The following is a 16,128-nucleotide window of genomic DNA, read 5'->3' as shown; positions in this document are numbered from 1 at the left end:
CAGGAGAATTGCCTGAACCCAGGAGGCGGAGGTTGCGGTGAGCCGAGATCGCGCCATTGCACTCCAGCCTGGGTAACAAGAGCGAAACTCCATCTCAAAAAAATAAAATAAAATAAAAATAAAATAAAATAAAAAATTAACCATGTGTGGTGGCATGTGCCTGTAATCCCAGCTACTGAGGAGGCTGAGACATGAGAATCACTTAAGCCTGGGAGGCAGGGGTTGCAAGCCAAGATCACACCATTGCACTCTAGTCTGGGTGACAGACTGGAGACAGATTCTGTCTCAAAAAAAAAGAAGAAAAAATTACTTTTAAACTCAGAACATGACAGAGTATAACAATCTGAAAGTGTGAATAGATTGGCAAAAAGAAAAAGAAAAGCAGAAATAAATTTAGAGGGCATTAAAATAGTTCTTTAAATTTAAATAATTCAAGGAAGTTATTACGCACACACGCAGTGTTAGTTTTTCTTTATAAATGAAATAGTTTTACCTCTGAATCTACTCAATTAATGTGGTAAAAACAATGTGATATACTGTTTAAATAACTTAGAAACAAACATAAAAGGAAATACAGAGCCATAAAGCTTTATAAAGGCAGATGTTCCATTAAACATGATCACAGACATCTATGTCTGTTTCCTCTTAGCCCAATGACATAATACTGAAGGAAATAATGATTTAAACACCCAAGGACAAAGAGAATGGGGACAGACAGGAAGAGAGCTCACAAGAGAGCTAAAAATATGAGATTAATTCAAAGTTTGCTTCAAAGGCAAATCACACCTCAATTCTCCCCTCCACTATTGCAGGAACTCTAGGCGGGACAGTAAAAAAACTCTTCTCTGGATAACTTCTGAGAAAAGATTTCTCTATGTAATGATATGTGAGAGTTCGCCAACCAAGTAGTAGCCTTCCACCTTCCACCTAAGACTTTTAATTAGGTCTGTTAATCTGCAAGCTCTGTGCAATCCTACAGCACTTCTAATCAGCTTTTTAATGTTTCATTCTTCACTCTCTGAATGGACAATTAAGGATTTCCAAAAGTTAAAAGAAAGCCTTCAAAATAGAAGAGACTAAAATAAACAGACATGAAAATAAATTAATATGGAACAAACAGAAAAATGCAGGCAACAGAAAGAAAACATTGGAAAAAATTTTGTAACCATAAAGAAAATGATGCTATGAAATTATTCCTTAAAATTAAATAATAGTTAAAATAAAAATTTCAATAGAGTAGTTGGGAGATAAAGTTGAGTAAATCTAGAAAATAAAACAAAAAGCAAAGATTTTTAAAAAAGGACATGATAAACTTAGAAGGTAAAGAAGTTCAGGCTGGGGGTGGTGGCGGCTCAGGCCTGTAATCCCAGCATTTTGGGAGGCCGAGGTGGGTGGATCACCTGAGGTCAAGATTTCAATACCAGTCTGGTCAACATGGTGAAACCTCATCTCCACTAAAAATACAAAAATTATCTGGGCTTGGTGGCAGGCGCCTGTAATCTCAGCTACTCAGCAGGCTGAGGCAGGAGAATCGCTTGAATCCAGCAAGTTGGAGGTTGCTATGAGCCAAGATTGTGCCATTGTACTCCAGCCTGGACAACATAGCAAAAACTCTCTCTCAAAAAAAAAAGAGAAGTTCAGTGGCCAACTATCAATAGTTCCACAAAGAAAACAAAGAGATTATAATTACCAAACAATAACAGTTAACCTCCAAAGTCATGCTGTGTGCCAGTCACAGTTCTAAGCACTTTATTATCCCATTTAATTGTCTACTATTAATACCTTCTTTTTTCCATGGTAGAAATAGGTACAGACAAGTTCATTCATTCAGCTGGTAAGCAGGAAAGCTAGAATCAAGTTAGGCAGTTTCACTCAAAGTTCAAGCTCTTTAACTATCCTAGATAGAACTAACTAAGATCTTACACAATTCACAGTTCCAGGTTCAAAGAGAAAAACAATTGCCGAACACAATGAATCAAAGCCTACATCCCACGGTGAAATTCATAATATTGTGAAATTATGATGGACTAAGAGAAGATTGGAAAAACCTCCATAGAAAATAAATAGGTTACACATTTTAAAAATGAGAATCAGATCACATCTTACCATCTCAATAGTAATATTCATCGCTAGATGTCAGTAGGCTGGAAACTTAATTTGATGTGAAAATGATTTTAGAATTAAGAATAATATAGCCATTCAAACTATCATTTAAGTAATAACACTAGGCACCCTTTCTCAGAAAACTAATGAAAGAAGTGCTTGAGCAAAAGGGAGTAGTAATCTAAAAAGAGAGACAGACATGAAATCAAATAAAAATCCAGGTCCTAACACAAAAAAACAGTGAAGAAATGCTACATGATAATAGCTGTAGATCTAGAAGGCAAAAAGTCCAGATGGAGGCAAAGAAGCCAGAATGCTCCAAGAAGGATGTGTTTGGGAGTAAGGAGAGCCTCAGATTACATGATAGGTGTAATAGAGTGCAAAAACTTGAGGCCATGATGCAGTCAAGTATTATAGTAAAAGAGAAAAAGAAACACAATTATTAACTCCAGAAAAAATTTTATTGATTTTAGCAAACAAAATCAGCAATGAACAATATTTACACAATCGTGTAATAAAGTCTGACTTTATAAAATGATGTAAACTCTGATTTTAATAAAAACAGATTTAATCATATTAGAAGGATTGAAGGTAAACAGGTAGAAGATATTAAAACAGACAATATCTAAAACCTATAGACCAAGAAACAGCTATGAAAGCACACCATTTAAAAACAATGGAAGTGACAGTTGCCCCTCAGAGACAGGACTTGAGGGTAGAAAAGAGCATACGATTGGGAACAGGTTGCTGGTTTTCATTGCTACTTAATTCAGTGCTACTTAATTTTATTTTAAAACTATCTCTTTGATAAAAAATAAAATTTTAAAAAACAAAACTCCCAGATATGGTAATAACATTTAATTAGGTTTTAAGGTACATACTTTACCCTTAGGGAGGTCAGGAGTATATATATTTCACATGCTCCAATCCAGGCCTTTGTTCCCTGTAACCTGTTATTAAGTTGAGAGGCCCCCTGAGGATCAAAACCTTCCTTCCATGCATCTTCAATCATGGATTGAATTTTTGGAATGCAAGGAATCGACATACCTAAAATTATAAAAGCAAACATGTTACATGACTGTTAATAAAGTACTGAATAATATAATTTGGCAGTGTATCATGTACTAGGGAAACTTTACAGTTTTTAAGACAGTTATTTCTGACATCTATCATTTTCTCTTCCTCTAATCAGAATTCAGGTTTCCGATATAAATATCCACTAACTGTTAAAGCGATTAATTATGTGTGCTATATCATTCAATATCATACATATTTTATCAGATGAGGCGTTCAGAGTACTAGATTTCACATACCTTTTAAGCAATCATTATAAGCATCATTTTGTAATAATGATGAAAGTAGCATTTGGAAATTTCTGTAACCACAACCCCAACCTTTGTCGCCTAAAGATGAATGAAAGTGATCCACCACTGAAGAAAGCCACACCTGCCTCACATCCGTGGCAGCATTCTGATAATACCTATGAAGTGCTTCAATAATTCCTAAAGTAGAAAAGAGATTTAGAAGCAGTTGTTATCAACTTTATATGGCTATCTCATACATTTTTAATATCAACCTCTCCTTCACCTTCCATATCTAAATCCTGTCATTTCCATCTTCTTCGCCTTCTTATTGCTATAACCTTAGTTTGTGTCCTTGCTTGTTACTACAATCCAAGTTTCCTAACACTAGCATGTTATTTATTAGAGTTAATTGAAATTTTTTGCATCTTTCACTTCTGCATCTGCAGGGACCAGCACATAAATTACAACTGTTGAATGACTGTTCTTCTCGTCTGTCCATTTTATTGTATAGAATGCTAGAGACTACTCAGTCTTAATCAATTTGCTCTCAATCAAAAAATATTAATAGCTCCCTATTACCTATAGTTTTAATTTTTTTGTAATTTAAAATTTTATTTTGCAGAATCAATTATCAAAGCATGAGAATACACATTTTCATTTAAAAACTCTTGATTTACTATTCATGAATAGTAAACATATCCCAAACTCCAATATCCTAAATTTCAACCCTTTAGTAGCATATTCCACTTTGCCATTTGGGGAGATGAATTTGTTTGAGACAACAGAAGGAAGAAAACCATACTTTCCTTAAGGGCAGAACAATTGGTTTAGGAATCTTATTAATAGCCTTATAAAACTTATTAGGATAGTTCTGATCTATGTGATATGAAGTCCACAGAAAGCTATCCACTGACTTACCTTTATTTCACACCACTCTTCTTGCCATAATTTTGGCTGTGGCCTAACTGAACACGTTAAACATAATTTGACCCATGGAGTTTAAATTCAGCTTTTTAAATTAAATTTTCAAATTCTGTATTTGCTAAGTACTTTTTTTTTTTCTTTTTCGCAACAAGAGTCTCAGTCTGTCACCCAGGCTGGAGCGCAGTAGCGCAACCTTGGCTCACTACAACCTCCACCTCCAGGTTCAAGCGATTCTCCTGCCTCAGCCTCCCAAGTAGCTGGAACTACACGCACACACTACCATCCCCAGCTAGTTTTTGTATTTTTACTAGAGACAGGGTTTCACCATATTGGCCAGGTTGGTCTTGAACTCCTGACCTCGTGATCTGCCCGCCTCGGACTCCCAAGTGTTGGGTTTACAGGTGTGAGCCACTGTACCTGGCCAACTAAGTACTTTTTATACACCTGGCACTACCTAAGTGCTAAGGACAAAAAGATAAATATGGTACTATCCTTTGAAATGTCATGGACCCCAACTATAACAAGTGCTATAATATGGAAAAACAAGGTGTCAGGACAAGGGACATCTGAGTCCAACCCTTTCCTGCTTTTAGTATACTCTCCTTACATTTTAAAATTATAGATTCTTCACATGCTACTGTCTTCATAGACTCTTTTTCTGATTCTAACCCTTTTTCTGAACACTCATTGCATTTATTTTTTGTGTCCCCAAGGTACTAGCCACATTCAGTCACAGTAGAATACTACAGTTCTTTGTGTATACTTATTATACTCTACAGACTCTGTGAAGCTTATAGATAGGGAGATCTTATTTATATGCCCCATACTTTCTCATAGCAGTGGCAGTAAAGACAATAAATTCCTTTTGCTTGGATGAAGGGTTTCCCATAAGAAAATGAATTTTTAAGAAGGACAATAAAAGATCAATAAATAAAAACAATTAAATGAACCAATAGTTATAGCTGTGCCCTGTACCATGAAAAGGAGAAATACTGATCACTATAACCACTTTCAAAGAACTTATAAAGATTTGAATTCAAGAAAAAAAAAAAATTAAAATAGTATATAACTGAGTACTAAATGTTATAGCATGGAATGAATGGGTACCCTAGGGAATCAGGGAAAGAAAGCTAAATGTAGACTTCAATATCATAGATTTGAATGAAGAGATCAAGATTTGCAACAGTCCTTTAAGAATGAGGTGGGGTGAGGGGCAGAAAAAATAGGAAAGTAATAAACATTCTAGTACATTTTAGTATATATATTACATATCAGATGGAATAATGCCACACTGTCTTAGCAACATCATACAACTGCTGTAGGGGGAAATTTCCTTATAACAAAGTACTTTTTATTCCTTAGCACATAAATCTCTTTAGATATTTTCCACAGTAAATTTATCCTCAGTTAGATTATATTCTATTGTTAAAATTACAACAAGATTGCAGTATATAAGTGAAGACTCTTTAAATGACAGCTGCTTCAATTAACACTTGCATAATTAACAAAAATTAAAGTATCTGCCACTAAATCAATCACTTCTATATTACAGGGCAGTGTACTTTTTTACAGATATATTTAATATTTTCTTTCTGTATCCTAATGAATCATATCACATATCTGGAGGATGCCCTATGCCATAGCAAGAACTTTTTTACATGGAGACCCCTGAAGAAGTATAAAGGCAGCCTTTTGAAACAGGCTCATGGATATATGAAAATCTATAATATATAGTATTACAATAGGTGGAGAAAATATAGACTCAATAAACGGTAGTGAAATAAGCATAATAAGTACTTATTATAAGGACTGTTATAAATAAGGAGAAAATAATCAGATTCCTGTCTTCTCTCTCCTCCCTCCAGCAACATACACATACAAATAAATTCTGGGTAGATTAAAAATAATGCAAAATATAAATATTTGAAGAAAACATAAAGGCATATATTTGTGATCTTAAAGATGGAGGAGTTACTTAAGACACAAATAATAAATAGAAACATTAAGAACTTTGATTATATTCAAATTCAAAACTTCTGTCTAATTAAAGGCACTATATATAAAATTTAAATACAAACCATAGGCCTGAAAAAGATATTTGCATCTCATATAACTAACGAAGGAATAGTATCCTGAATACTTACTGGACTCCCACAAATCAGTAAGAAAGACAAACAACCCAATAAACAATAGAAAAAAAAAGAACATTTTTCCTCATTCAAGAGGAAAGTAACTCAGGAGTAATCCAGGAAATGCAAATTAAAACATGTGTCATCTTAGAACCCATTGAATAGCAAAAATTTAAAAGTGTTACCATACAATGTGTGAAATATACTGGTGTGAAGGTAGATTACAAGTACTTTGGAAAACAATTCTACAATAACCTTAACAAAGTTGAAGATCTGCCTGTCCTTTAACTTAGCATTCCAGTTCTGGATGTAATACTAGAGAAACTCCTGAAGGACACATGTTCATAAATTATAAGAGTAGAAAATTGGAAACAATCTAAATGTTTATCAATATGAAAACAAGTTATCTATAAGTCATACAAGGAAATACTATACAGCAGCTAAAATGAATGAAGTAGAACTGCAAGAACCAATATATTTGAGCAAACAATTTACAGCATACATGTTGTAACCCATTTATATATAAACACATGCAAAACACTTTATGGAAATATACATACACGGTAAGAGTACTAAAACATGTATGAGATTGATAAATACCAAACTCGGGATAATAGTTCCCTTGTGGTTAGAATGAATTAGAATCAAGAGAAGGGGTACATAAAAGCCTTTGAATCCCTATGAAAGGTGTTGAGGCTTTAAAAACCTTTAAGTAAATATGGTAAAACATTAAGATTCAAAAAATCTGGGTGGCAGTAACAAAGCTATTTCCATAAAAAGTCTGTTAATATACTAATACATAAAGAAAAAAATTTAATACTTGTCAAAAAAAAGTCGTATTGTGGGGCAAGGCAGATTTGATTAGGAACAACCAGCTGCGTAATCTTGCTTTGGCAAAGTCACTATAACCTCTTTAAGTAACAGTGACCTCATTTGGAATATTTAACAGTACAGGAGAGGATGTCTGAGTTAAATGATACAATGTATATGGAGCTCTTAGTGTCTAAAAATGCACAAACAATATAACAGCCACTTGCTGTTTGTAGCCACTGAGAATTTGAAATGTGCCTGCCCAATTGAGTTGTGCTGTAAAGTAGAAAATACACAATGGATTTCGAAGAATGTACAAAGAATGTAAAATGTCTCAGTAATAGTTTTTAATATTGATTACATGTTGCAATAATATCACAGATACATTGGTTTAAACTATTAAAATTAGCTTCATCTGTTCCTTTTCACTTTTGTTAATGTGGATCCAGAAAATTTTAAATTATATATGTGGCTCACATTATATTTCTCTTAGACAGCACTGTCTAGCACACAGCTTTTTTTTTTTTTTTCATAGAGATATATTTTATTGATGTGTCCACATTTATATATAATTCACTTAAAGGCATTTCTTTTTGACAGAACCTATCTCCATCATTTGGAAATGAAACGTTGTGACTGTTCTTAACCTGCTTCCTAAATTCTGAATCTGAGAAGCTGACACATAAAGAATTATAAATTGTCTCTTGAAACTTTAGTAATACTGGAATAGGCTTTTCTTCATTTCATGCCAGGTACCTGTGTAGAAGTAATCGTGGTAACTCCGTACCTGCAGTAGCAGCATACTATGTGCCAAACACTTAGCTCAATCCTTTGGTTGCAGAACACAGCTTTTTAAATGTCAAGTAACACAATATAAAAGTAAATTTTTAAGTGAATTACTTACTGTAAAAATAATTCACAAGTTTTAAAAAAATACCTTTTTTAAACTTGTACACAGTCTCACCTATAACTACATAAACCATGGATTATGAAAATTAAGAAAAATTAACATGATTCTGATTATTACTTCAGTGGTATAAGCAGTATTAAAACTATGACTCTGATGTTTACGTACTTACCGGAAGTTTTTGTTTTTCCATCATCAATACCAATAGCTAATGATTCCATCATATCAGCTTTTCTTATATGAAATTCAGATGGAGGCATTCTTCCTCTATTTACTTCTATCTCCATATTTTGTAGTTGTTGTTGTTTGTATCCTCCAGAATTATCTAAACCATATTGTCTCTATTGAACATAAAAACAAATGACTTAATTTTTACATCCCTGTACCTCAATGAGGATGGACATTTACTATAATTTTATTTATTTGGAAACATGTTGAAACATTCTGGTTTATAGACTTTATACAAGTTAACTTAAAAGATTTTTATAAAAACTAACACACACACACACACACACACACACACACACACACACACACAATTATTGACTTAATAAGCAACCACTTCTTTATAATCAATCTCTGGAGCAAGATACTTGCTTTTCTGTAGTAGGGAAGGCAGAGGATCCCATCTTTTTACCACAGGTATTGGGAAAGGCATAAGAGTTCTGAATGCATTGCTGATTTTTTCAAGGAAATTTATCAGTCCTTATTATTTGGTTCCCAGGCTAGTCCTCAAAGCCCTACTTAATCCATAATTCATTTAGTCAGTCATTTCACAAAGTAAATGAACTATGTTTTGTACACTGGACTGAGAATCTCAAATAGTATGTATAAAACTACGGAAAAGTTTTCCATGGAAAAGTTTTCTATGAAAAAGTTTTTGGCCCGGCGTGGTGGCTCAAGCCTGTAATCCCAGCACTTTGGGAGGCCAAGGTGGGTGGATCACGAGGTCAAGAGATCGAGACCATCCTGGTCAACATGGTGAAACCCCGTCTCTACTAAAAATACAAAACATTAGCTGGGCATGGTGGCGCGTGCCTGTAATCCCAGCTACTCAGGAAGCTGAGGCAGGAGAATTGCCTGAACCCAGGAGGTGGAGGTTGCGGTGAGCTGAGATCGCGCCATTGCACTCCAGCCTGGGTAACAAGAGCGAAACTCCAAAGTTACATAGCCTCCTTAAATATTGGAAACTTTTTATATTGATCACCTTCTAAATTACAAAAGGCATAAAAGTCTTAAGAAAAGCCAATTTTCTTTCCTATTTTGCAATTATTGTGTGTCACCAGTGAGAAAAAAAATCCTACATTAGGTCTTCTAAAGCACATTCTAAGCAACAATACCCATGTGAGATATCTGAGAAAAAAAGACAAAGGTCATATAAGTCTGGGAAAATTGTGATAGGTACATGCACATTAGTATATTAAAAGCTTTGAGAAGTACCAAAATATACAAACCTGTTTACCCGAACACTTTCAAACCTATTCAATTGCAAGCCTTTTTTGTTTATGCACTAACCTATTATGACTAGAAAAAGAACACTTAAAAACTATGAGCAATAGGCTGGGCGCGGTGGCTCATGCTTGTTATCCCAGTACTTTGTGAGGCCAAGCTGGGAAGATCACCTGAGGTCAGTAGTTTGAGACCAGCCTGGCCAACATGGTAAAACCCTGTCTCTACATAATACAAAAAAATGAGCTGGGCGTGGTGGTGCACACCTGTAATCCCAGCTACTCGGGAGGCTGAGGCAGCAGAATCACTTGAACCCAGGAGGTGGAGGTTGCAGTGAGCGGAGATTGTGCCATTGCATTCCAGCCTGGGCAACAAGAGCGAAACTTCGTCTCAAAAAGCCAAACAAACAAACAACAACAACAAAATCTATGAGCATTATCAGCACAAATAACACTATGGTCTACAAATTAGGATTGATAAAGGAGAAACAGACATTAAAAATTTAAATGCATTAAAAATATAACAGATGCCGCCAGTTTAGTCCAACAGGTAATACCACCCACCTTAGATAAATGAAACCTCAAATATGATTAAAAACAAAAAAAGCATTTCCCTTTAAAATGGTTCTTTCTAAATGCCTGAAATTGCAATCTGTAAAATAATTTAAGACTCAGGTGACATTAATTCTAAGTATAAATTTCACTCCCAAGTATCTATACAAACACTTAAATTCTGAGTCTCAGTTTCCTAATTTGTCCCATCAAGTTACACAGGTTTAAATGCAAGCTTTATTACTAATTAGCTGCCTGACACTGATCAAGTTACTTAGCCATTCTCCATCTCTATTTTTTCATCTGAAAAAAACAGGAGGGGGAGGGGGTCTAAATAACTTCATGAATTTGTTGTAAAGATTTTGAGATACTACATGTGATATGATTACCCCTGTGCCTGACCAGAATGAGTATTTATAAATGGTGGCTGTTATGAACATATATAAATAAATTTTTTTTAACAAAGACCAAAATAATACACTGGAGTCCTGAAAGGATATTTGAAAAATAACTCTACCAAATCAAAATATTAAAATTGTTATTAATCTTTATACCTGTAGCTTCTGAAATTCTTCTATTTCTTGTCTTGATTCTTCAGATCTCTTTCTGTCTTCTTCTTGCTGAAGTTGCTGAGCCAACTGCAGATCACCAGAACACTGGACTCTATCCATGCCTGCTAGGTATTTTTAATGTTCAGAATAAAATAACTGTTGCAATCAAATATTATTTCTTATCTAATATATGTTTTTAAAAGAGAGTAAATGCTATTATTTGCCATTTATTTATTACTGAGATGCCATGTAACTGAGTACAAATCTATTAAAACTTAGAACTGGTTTGGTAAGAAATAACCTCCATGTAAATGACAACTAATATTCACTGAGTGCTTTTTTTTTTTTTGAGACAGAGTTTTGCTTTTATTGCCGAGGCTGGAGTGCAACGGTGCAATCTTGGCTCACTGCCACCTCCACCTGCCTTTTTCAAGTGATTTTCCTGCCTCAGCCTCCCAAGTAGCCGGGATTACAGGTACCCACCACCACGCCCAGCTAATTTTTTATTTTTAGTAGAGACAGGGTTTCGCCATGTTGGTCAGGCTGGTCTCGAACTCCTGACCTCGGGTGTTCCACCCGCCTCAGCCTCCCAAAGTGCTGAGATTTCAGGCGAGAGCCACTACGCCTGGCCTCACTGAGTGTTTAAGCTGTGATAAGCACTTTTCATTAATTATATCATTTCCTCTTTAGAACAATCTTATTAAGTAGGCAGTATTATTTACTGAGGAAACCAGAATTTTAAAAGGTGAAGTAAGACCCTTCATTGATGCTCGTTAACATAACTAAGGCAGATTAATGTTTCAAAGAAATGGTAGGGGAGAAAAAGAAACTAATAAAGAACATAAAAATACATATTTACAAAGTACAGGTGTTAGATAATAAGTTAATCACAGTTTGGCCCCAAAATAGTAAAACTTTGCAACATTTCAGCCTGCATCTTCTCTACTCAGGGTCCCCCAGATCCATGTGTCAGTGACTTCTGATCACTATCTTGTCTCCTTAACCACATGACCTGATGGTTTAATTTTATCCCTGAATATTCTTCCTTTCCTTTCAAAGTCCTCAACTGCTGTTACATCTTCCTATTTGGTCACCCTTCTATTCTTGGGGATATACAAGTCATAATCAATGTTTAGTGTCCCCTGAGGCAGTGATTTACTTAGACCATTATCTTTTTCTCTTACCCACTGTAGGTTTACAGAATAATGCATGTGCCCATACAAAGCCTATCATAATTAAGAGTAAGAATTACCAGGCATTCAGAAACCACCAGAGCAGGGAACTTTTCCATCTTTGCTCCAGTAATCTTATCTTTGGGTTACGCAGAATGAGCAGTAACATTGTCCATGAACACTGATACTGGTACTAGGATCATTGATATTGGACACTAAAGCCCTCTGCCTTAATAGAAGCTATCTTAAGGTACACTTAAAAAACTGAAATAGGGTAAAACACAATTGGTTTCTCTTGGAATCTACTTTTTACTTTCATTCAGTAGACTTCTAAAACTCATATAGGATTTTTCCACTTCTAAGACACCATAATGATTACTCAATGCCACTATTAAAAAACATAGGGGAGAAAAGAAAACTTTTATAGAATCACAATAAAACCAGTAAGTCATTTAGAAGCTGGGCAAGCAGCTCAAGATGCATTTAAAGATGTTTTGGTTATACAGTTCACATTCATTTGTAAAATTTTATGTGCCATATAGCAGTTTTCTAGTTTAGCAATTTTTGCTTACCAAATACAATATTCGGTGACTTCTAGCTGCTAAAGAATGGCCTCAACTTGTAAATAAAACATGTTTAAAGGAAAAGATGTATTTTTAAATATTTTTCCATATCACAAATCTAAAAATTAGATGTGTCCTAGAAAGTAGAAATTACATTTTTATCTTTAAACATATAAACATACCTTGTTGAAAGCTGTTTTCTTCTAAATGCAAGTCAACATGTTCCTGAAGAATATGGTAATTTGTACATATGAGCCCACACATTGGACAATCATAGAGTGGTTGACCACAGTCTGTATCAGAGACATAATTAAGTTGTTTTATTTTTTAATTTTAATTTTTTCTTTTCTTTTATTGAGATAGGGTCTCACTCTGTTGCCCAGGCTGGAGTGCAGTAGCACCATCACTGCTCACTACAGCAATCCTCCCATCTCAGCGTCCCAAGTATCTGGGGCTAAAGGCATGCACCATCATGCCCAGCTAACTTTTTTTTAGAGATGCGGTCTCACTATGTTGTCCAGGCTGGTCTCAAATTCCTGGACTCAAGTGATCCTCCCGTCTCAGCATCCCAAAGTGCTGGGATTATAGGCATGAGCTGCCATGCCCAGCCAAGTTGGTTTTATTTTTATAACTTTTAGATTTTTCACCCCATGTCAAAGACTGTCTACCACCTACTAACCTTATATAAGTAAAAGCTCTTTGTAGTGGATTTAAAAGCTATTTTTCTACTTCTAGGGTCAAGACAGAAGGCTGAGCACAACACAAACCTCTCACAGCAATCCAAAAAAAAGGAAATAGTAATAATAAATACTCAGATCTGTACTCAAAACAAGAGAAACAGAAAGGAAAACCAAAGTGGTAAGTAGGGGCCAGTCTGGATATGGGATTTTAGGGCTAAATTCTCAGCACCCACCAAACTGAGTGGTAAGGTGCTGAACTTAAATATCCACCATAAAGCTGGTAATTAGGGTCGTACTGTCTACCCAGGAGCAGCAGATTAAAGAGCTGCACCCATCACACAGCACTGCAGGCAACCGGTCTAGCTTGCCAAGAACAGAAGTGGTACCTCCATGAGACCAAGAAGAAGGACCCAGAATTGTGCATATACACAGAGTAAAAGCACAGAGCAATCCATATACGTAAGGCCTGGTCTGAAAGCAGAGACTGTGAACAGCCAGGGTGAAGGAACCATCAAATTGCATCACAGGGAAGGGATCATAAAAAACTCCCATAACAGATGAATATTAAATTTGATTTGCTAAGCACATTGGAAGCTGCAATGCCAAGAAAAACAGCCCAGAAAGCTGCAAACTGAAAAAGTTACCTGTGAAGAAATGGAGCTACAGTAATCCATAATAAAATGTAAAATAAGTATGTTCAAAATGCTAAAATAAAGGAGGAAACTGAATCTTTGAAACCAGGATAGAAAGTTATGAAACAAAAATAGAAAGAGGAAAAAAAATGAAAATACTAAAAAAAAAAAAAAATTCAATGGCAAAGCTCAAGAAAAAATGAAGTATTAAGAAGTTCTCAGAAAATATTTCTAAAGGCAGCACTAAGAAATAATGGTATATATTATCCATAAATAATGCTGGAGGATATAAGACAAGTCCTTCAGCCAGTTCTGTACCATAAAATGCCTTACAGCCAGAGTCAAGGCCAAGGAGGCCTTTGCTTATCTCATTGATCATCACTCTACTGCAAGCCAATCCCTCTAATCCCTTCTAGCCTGAAGTGACTACCAACCTTCCTCAACATTAGACCACACTACACCTCATATCCCTATATACGTTTTTTACCACCAGAATCTAAACTAAGCCTCAGAGGTTAGCCATCGTCATCCAGTGGAGTCATCTAGGGCTGACATAACCACCAACACTGTTCTATCAATGAATCTAATCTAATTATTCAGTGGCAGTGTCTTAACCATCTTTAAATATCCGAAGGACATTCACTAATCTGACCCAAGCTACTACCCCTCCTATTCGCCTAATACCTACCAAGACGCCCTCCAGAAATATTGTCTGTCATCAGTCAGCTTCTCTATACACATAGTCTTTCTCTGAATATTCACTTCACCTTCCTGACTTAACTAAAATCTGGTTGCTTTATGACACATCGTTTTTCCTATAGCCCCCTAACACAGAGGCAATTTTTCTTTTACAACTCAGGTCCCTAGAAGTAGAAGAGCCATCGCCTTTGCTCTCTTTCATCAGTGTCAAACCTGTTTTAACCCCCATCTTTCTAATAATTCATGTCACCATGATATAGCATCACCTACCTTTCCTAGTGCCTAGTATTTTCTGAAGTCTTAGATCCTCCTTTCATTTACTAAAAATTTTGGCACCTGGATCAAAATCTTCTTTTCCTAGCCGTTATGCTATGATCATTCTTAGCAACTTCAGTATCCATAGGGAGAGTTCTATGCCTTCATTTCTAACAATCTTTTCCTTCACCCTAATTTACCCACTGAACGACAAAATTATACCCTTAATTTGTCATTACTAATAAGTGAACCACCTCTGAAATCTCAAATTCAAATATCACCTCTGACCACCTATCCTTCCACTTCACTTTTTTTTTTAATTCCACCACTCTAAAAAGTGTTTGACCTAAAACCTCCTATATAGAATACACAGGCACTATTTTTTTGTCATTCATTACCACCCTCATGTTTTTCTTTACTTCCCAGCCTAGATTCCATGCATCTTCCCTATATGATAATCATTTCCTAAAACCACCTGCAAATTCACCTGTTCCATTTACTATAACTGAACATTAGTTAAATCCAGCTATCTACCGATTCCACTTCTGTACTTCTAATGACAACAGGTCTTTTTTAAACTAAACTAAATATTCAGACTCATAAGACTACCATAATTAACCAGTTTACTGGTTTCCTGAGAAACTTACAGGAAACATTGTTTCACCAAAGGATTGTCAGGCATTATTCATTAATACACTTGTTTTTTTCCTTGCAGCAGTCCATAAATCCATAAATTTTCATTATTAGCAGATAATAAAATGATCTACTTAGAATACTCAAGGAAATTAATATAGAACTATTAAAATTAGTAACAGTTATGCCAGACACAGTGGCTCACACCTGCAATCCTGACACTTTGGGAGGCTGGGAAAGAAAGACTGCTTGAGCACAGGAGTTCAAGATCAGTCCATGTAACAGGGCCGGACCTCCTTTCTACTAAATATTTTTAAAAAATTAGCCAGTGTGGTGACACAGGCCTATAGTCCCAGCTCCTTGGGAGGCTGAGGCAGTAGAACCACTTGAGCCCAGGAGGTCCAGGCTGCTGTGAGCCATGATCATGCCACTGAACTCCAGCTTGGGTGACACAGTGAGACCTTGTCTCAAAAAATATAAAATAAAATAAAATTAGTAATAGTTTAATAAGACTAGATACCTTATCTATAAAAATTGATGTTTCTAATTTTCTATAAAACTGCAAAAGTTTCTTAGAAGGGAAAAAATCTAATTTACAGAAGCAACAGAACTATAACCTACATAGAAATAAAGCTGGCCAGGCGCGGTGGCTCAAGCCTGTAATCCCAGCACTGTGGGAGGCCGGCGGGTGGATCACGAGGTCAAGAGATCGAGACCATCCTGGTCAACATGGTGAAACCCCGTCTCTACTAAAAATACAAAAAAT

The 16,128-nt window shown here is 35.6% G+C and overlaps 1 protein-coding gene across 2 annotated transcripts in view; it reads right to left on the bottom strand.

The window, feature by feature from the left end:
* The window catches only part of ZUP1 (zinc finger containing ubiquitin peptidase 1), a 29,168-nt gene that overhangs the window by 8,211 nt on the left and 4,829 nt on the right, over positions 1-16,128 (bottom strand). Inside the window, exons 3-7 of one of the 2 annotated variants that reach the window (XM_017497347.2) lie at positions 12,646-12,756; positions 10,732-10,850; positions 8,350-8,518; positions 3,417-3,605; positions 2,985-3,150 (exon numbers count right to left, since the gene is read on the bottom strand). In XM_017497347.2, coding sequence (XP_017352836.1) covers positions 2,985-3,150; positions 3,417-3,605; positions 8,350-8,518; positions 10,732-10,850; positions 12,646-12,756 — 754 coding nt within the window. Of the gene's footprint in view, positions 1-2,984; positions 3,151-3,416; positions 3,606-8,349; positions 8,519-10,731; positions 10,854-12,645; positions 12,757-16,128 lie in introns of both variants that reach the window. The other variant, XM_017497339.2, reaches the window with a different exon arrangement.

The sequence above is a fragment of the Cebus imitator genome, unplaced genomic scaffold (genome assembly GCF_001604975.1).
Source record: "Cebus imitator isolate Cc_AM_T3 unplaced genomic scaffold, Cebus_imitator-1.0 Scaffold11, whole genome shotgun sequence".
NCBI lineage: Eukaryota > Metazoa > Chordata > Mammalia > Primates > Cebidae > Cebus > Cebus imitator.
The sequence above is the reverse complement of the archived record's forward strand: the minus strand, read 5'-3'. Positions and strand labels throughout refer to the sequence as shown.